Source organism: Thermobia domestica, chromosome 16 (genome assembly GCF_964235325.1).
Source record: "Thermobia domestica chromosome 16, izTheDome1.hap1.1, whole genome shotgun sequence".
NCBI lineage: Eukaryota > Metazoa > Arthropoda > Insecta > Zygentoma > Lepismatidae > Thermobia > Thermobia domestica.
Window position 1 is genome coordinate 61,546,775 of NC_137469.1, and position 6,000 is coordinate 61,552,774.

The 6,000-nt window shown below is 36.7% G+C and overlaps 1 protein-coding gene across 3 annotated transcripts in view; it reads left to right on the top strand.

Moving 5' to 3' along the window:
- The window catches only part of LOC145673093 (uncharacterized), a 126,641-nt gene that overhangs the window by 95,702 nt on the left and 24,939 nt on the right, over positions 1-6,000 (top strand). For all 3 annotated transcript variants that reach the window (XM_081742450.1, XM_081742451.1, XM_081742452.1), the window contains exon 19: positions 5,270-5,492. In XM_081742450.1, coding sequence (XP_081598576.1) covers positions 5,270-5,492 — 223 coding nt within the window. The remainder of the gene's footprint in view (positions 1-5,269; positions 5,493-6,000) is intronic.

Consider the following 6,000-nt stretch of genomic DNA (forward strand, 5'->3'; position numbering starts at 1 on the left):
GTGCAGGATCGTGAGTAAATTTTTGCTGTTCATGATCAATATATGTTATCAAAAAGCAACAGCCAAAAGATAGTTTAATCGTTTGCATTCTGGAAATGTAGATATCCAAGGTCCAAAAGTGGATGATATTCCGACAAAGGTCGAGCAGGGTGGCATGTAAGCATTCATGACATGACATAGATAATAATCAGAACATTCATTATCAAACAGTGTTAAACCATTTGGAGAAATCTGGCTACAAAACGGAGCTCAAGATTTGAGTGCCAATGATCTGACTAAAAAACATTTACTTGATCGAATTTCTATCAAATCTCTACTGAAACGTAACCAAATCGAGCCATTTCTGAAGTGGTTGATGAATAATGAAAAGTAGATAACCTACGACAGGAATGTAGGGAAAAGGCTGTGGTCGAAATGAGAAGAAACTTCACAATCTGTGGCAAAGCCCACAGGAAGATTGTGCTCTTTTGCATTTGGTGGGATTAGAAGGGTATCGTGCATCACGGGCTGCTGCCATTGGGCAGAACGATAGACTCAGACCTGTACTGTCAACAGTCACCTAAGAATTTCAAAGAAATGCCCGGAACTGTCAACAGAAAGGATGTCGTATATCACTGACAGTACCAGATCGCATACGTCTTTAATGACCCGTCTCTGACGGATAACTGGCTGGGAGGTTTTAGTGCATCCACAGTATAGCCTAGACCTGACACCATCAGATTAGTATTTGTGTCGGTCTCTGTAAAACTTCTGAATGGTGTTAAGTTATGATACACGTTAAGTGAAAATACGCGTGAATAAATATCGACTTCAAAAATGAGGGAATGTATGGCTGTTCAGGGAGAGGACTATATAGTGTAATGAGTAACACATCGGCACGGTACACCGAAGATCCCGGGTTCGCGTCCCGATTCATTCGTGCAGTTTTTCAGTCTTTGTGTATCTTTGAATTTTCACCTGTAGAGGTTTTTTTTTTTCTTTCTTTCTTTCTTCCGCCGTTTATCAATATAATTGTGTTAAGGTAGTTTCAAGAAAGGCCTGCGAAAACCTTGTTACAGTTTCTTGACTAGAAACCACGTAAGTTCTATAGCTACGAAAGTATGGTATTAGCCGAAAAATATCTGAAGATCATGTAACAAAATAGTTCGTATGTGGTTTCTTAATGTTATTTTCAAATCACAATAAATGTATTCTCAATTTCGATCTGAAAAGGCTCAATACTTTTTAGACAACCTGATGTTGGATGGAGCATTTATTTTGAAATGATCTCGTAATTTCTAAACTAATAGATAAGAAAGCGCTAAACATTTATATGGACAAATATCAACGGGGGGAAAATCGTATGGCATACTCTGCAATACTACCGATGAACAGTGTTTCCAACCTAACATAAAGTTACATTCTTCAGGTGACAGTAACAAAAATTTATAATACCAAATTTATTATTCAATATTACAAACTAAACACGCTACAGTATCAGAAATATCCAAATTTTAGAGACCTCTATAACAATCGTAACGTGAGTGAGATGGACGGGACATTGCACATCTAAAGTACATTAGAGTTGAATGCTGTTATCATTTTATGACCGATTTCGAATAAATAGGAACAAAGTTACAAAAAATTAAAAACAAAAATATGTTGGGTTGGCAATACTGTTAATCTGTTGGGGTCGGAATATGTTAAAACCTTCCCTCTCTAAAGATTTTTTTAAACCTATTAGTTTAAAAGTTGCACACACACATATATTATTTGTATTTCCTCCTGGGTCCTCATTGTCGATATATCGACCACTAGAATTTTCCGTTTGAAAAAACTGAGGTATATAGCGATATGAATAACGTAGTCTTTTTAGTGATATTTGTACTATGCCACTCATATCGCTATTATATAGCACAGTTCTTTCAAACGGGAAAGATACATCGACCACCAGGTCAAGTCTCAGAAATATATATATAATATACGTACAACTTCCAATTGAAGTGTGAGTAAGTTGATTAAAGTTCTTCCTTCTCTTAAAGAAGGTTTTCAGACTGAAATTAAGTACAATGCATTTGGGACAAGAAGGTGATTGTGAAATTGCGACTGAGAAGGATAAGTTCAGTTAGGCTAACTCAACTGAGTTACGTGCAAAGCGATAACAAAAAAGCAATGAAAAAAAAATGTTCCGTTTTACCCCGATCTCTTTAATAGATTTCAGTTTTATTTTATAATATTTGAATGCAACCTATTTCGATTTCTTTCAGAAATATTAAAGAAAAGTCACGAATATGTTATTTTAATCAATTAGATTCTTCATCCGTGTATATAAAGCCATGTACGCCTGCGATGGGGGCGTATTTTACTTTGGTATGACGAGAAGAAATATTAAAAACAGATTTAAAGAACTTGTTAGCAATACTCTATTTCTAGTTCACACAAACATAAGAATTGAACCATTAGATTAACCAGGTTGTGCTGCTTCACGAACAACAGAACGCTATTGTTCAAGTCAAAATAAAGGGAAAATGTTATATAATGTTGTATGCTCCGGAACATCCTTTAATCGCTATGAGAAATCAAAATGTCACTATGTGGCAACGCTGCAGATTAACTTGGAACCATTAGCATTGCTCCTCGAATCCATCAATTGTTACGCTAGTAAGTGGTACTGTTGTTAACGCCATCTGGAAAGAATCGATGAAACTATTTGATAGATTGGTAGATCTTCTCTGAGGTTCTTTCTGCGACGTTGCCACATAGTGCAATTCCAGTCTCCAGACGAGTTGAGTTGAGTTGATTTTAGTTTAGCGTCCCTTTCAGCAGCAAGGGTATATGAGACGTGGATCTACTGATTAACGGGGAGTGCGAACCACATGAGCTCCCGCCGGAAATCGAACCTAGGTCTCCCACGCCAAAGTGTCTCCAGACGAGGACACGAAACATGTATATATATATATATATATATATATATATATATATATATATATATATATATATATATATTTCGCTTTCTTTTGACTTCTTCCAAAACTTTTAGAACAAAGAAACGCGATTTTTTGAAAGCTAAAATTAAGGAACTTCAAGATAATAGTAAAAATAAAAACATTCGGGACATGTATAAGGGGATCAATGAATTGAGGAAAGGCTATCAACCTCGTGATTATATATTAAAGAAAGCTGACGGAACAGTCCTCACGGATACAGATAGCATCTTAAATAGATGGAAAGATTTCTTTGACGATTTGCTTAACACACAACCAAAAGCTAATATGCCTGGAGAAAGGAAGATACACACCGAAGAACCGTACATTCCTGAACCCAACCGAATGGAAGTAGAAAACGCTATAAAGAAATTAAAGAAACACAAATCTCCGGGTGTAGACGAAATTCCGGTTGAGTTAATTTGAGCTGGAGGTGAAAAATTGTGGAACAAGATATACAAACTCATTCTCCTTATCTGGAACAAGGAAGAATTGCCACAAGAGTGGAAAGAATCAATCATTGTTCCAATCCACAAGAAAGGCAACAAAACTGACTGTAATAATTATCGACTCTTCTGTCAACATCCTATAAAATCCTTTCAAACATTCTATTAGCAAGATTGACCCCATACGCAGATGAAATTATTGGAGGTTATTAGTGCGAATTTAGACGAAATCGATCAACCATCGACCAAATATTTACCATTCGCCAAATACTCGAAAAAAAAAAGTGGGAATACAATACCCCAGTATATCAACTATTTATTGATTTTAGAAAGGCACACGACTCGGTTAGGAGAGAAACTTTATACAACGTCCTTACAGAATTTGAAATACCGAAAAAGCTAATTAGATTAATTAAAGTATGTTTAAATGAATCTCAAAGTAAAGTCCGGGTAGGAAAATTTTTGTCCACGAGATTTCATGTCGAGAATGACCTGAAACAATGAGATGCGTTGTCGCCATTATTATTTAACTTTGTTCTGGAATACGCTATAAGAAAAATCAAAGATAACAACCAGAGCCTAGAGTTGAACGGTGTTCATCAGGTTATGGCGTATGCTGATGATGTAAATTTAATAGGGAATGATAGGAGATCAATAGAAAGAAATGCAGAGATCTTATTAAACGCTTGCAGTGACTTGGGTTTAGAAGTAAATGCAGAGAAAACTAAATACATGAAGTGCGTCGGGACCGTAATACGGCAAATTATGGATGCGTTAAAATATTAAATAATACTTTTGATGAAGTGGATAGTTTCAAATATCTAAGATTAATATTAACAGAGGAAAACCATATTCACGAGGAAATTAAATGTCGACTAAAAGCAGGGAATTCGTGTTACTACTCGGTTCAAAATCTCTTGTCGTCGCGAATTCTGTCGAGGAATTTGAAGCTTAAAATATATAAAACGATAATCATGCCTGTTGTTCTGTATGGTTGCGAAACATGGTCGCTTACTCTGAGGGAAGTTCAGAAGAAAATCCTGAGGCGAATATTCGGACCCCAGAATAACGGGAATGGAGAATGGCGGAAACTTCATAATGAGGAACTACATAATTTATACGGTTTATCAAACATTGTTAGGGTCATCAAGTCTATGAGACTTAGGTGTGCAGGCCATGTAGCTAGAATGGAAGAAAGTAGAAATGCTTTCAAAGTCTTGACTGGAAGACCAATCGGAAAACGACCATTAGGAAGACCTAGGCGCAGATGAGAGGATAATATTAAGATAGATCTCGCAGAAATTGGAATACAAAGTAGAAACTGGACCCAGTTAGCTAAGGATAGAAATCAGTGGAGAGCTTTTGTGAACGCGGCATTGAACTTTCGGGTTCCATAGGCCATGGAGTTAGTTTTTTTGTTTTATATTTTGACTTGCAGAATAATGCTCGTAGTCCTTGGGCGCCAACTTTAGAATACCGTATAAGCAAGGGGAGAAATAAGCATAAAATTCTTGAACATTTGATACCCTTTAATGGAAAAGTGGATGAACACAGTTCATTGAACAATCTTTGACTGTTCAAGATTTTCGGTATCTTTCTGGCTCGTAATGTGCGATTTTTTTTTTTTTTTTTTTTTTTTTGGTTAAGTTTACTAATTTATCCTTTTATCTAACCCCATTTTGCCGTGCTTACTTTAAATGTACTCTTCCTGTAAGAACAAAACATACATTTTTAGTAGAGATAATCACTATATTGGAAACTCATGCAAGAGTTGATGTTGCCCCCATGCAAGAGTTCTTTAATGTAATTTGCTTGTTTTCTTTTCATTAGTTCTCAAAAGTAAATTTTGTTTTTTTACAGACCTGAGGGAACTCCATACTCGGGAGGCTGTTTTCAGTTCGACATATTTTTGCCAGCAACATATCCATCTGCACCTCCATTAGTTCAGCTATGCACAACTGGGTACGGGAAAGTCCGTTTCAACCCTAATTTGTATGCTACTGGCAGAGTATGTCTGTCTCTGTTAGGGACCTGGAGAGGAGTTCAAGGAGAGCAGTGGACGGAGACATCAACTTTGCTTCAAGTAAGATCAGGAGCTTTCCTGGAATGGTTTAAGAAGTACATATTACCTAATAAATTGTATACTAATATGCTAATACGAAAACAGGAAACTCAGATGTCGATAGAGATCCCTCTCGCCCCCAAGCAACATCTGAAGTGAAGGAAGCAAGGATTAGAGTTTAGCGTCCCTTTCAGCAACGAGGCTATATAGGACGTAGAACTACAGCTTAGCGTAGAATCCGAAGCATGTGAGCTCCCGCCGGGATTGATAGGATATATATATGTATATATACACAGGGTGTTAATGAACTAGACCGCCAAACTGAAACAGGTGATTCCTCACATCAAAATAAGGAAAAAAGTTTATGTGGACACGTGGTCAAAAGTGCATAGTTTCAGAGCTAGGACTGACCAAAAACGCGGGAAAATGAACTTTGGGGAGCGAATATCTCCAAAACTATTAGCTATTGAGCTGAGGCGGTATGTTATTGAGTTAGATTTGTATTCTGCTCTATCCAAAAATGCATGAT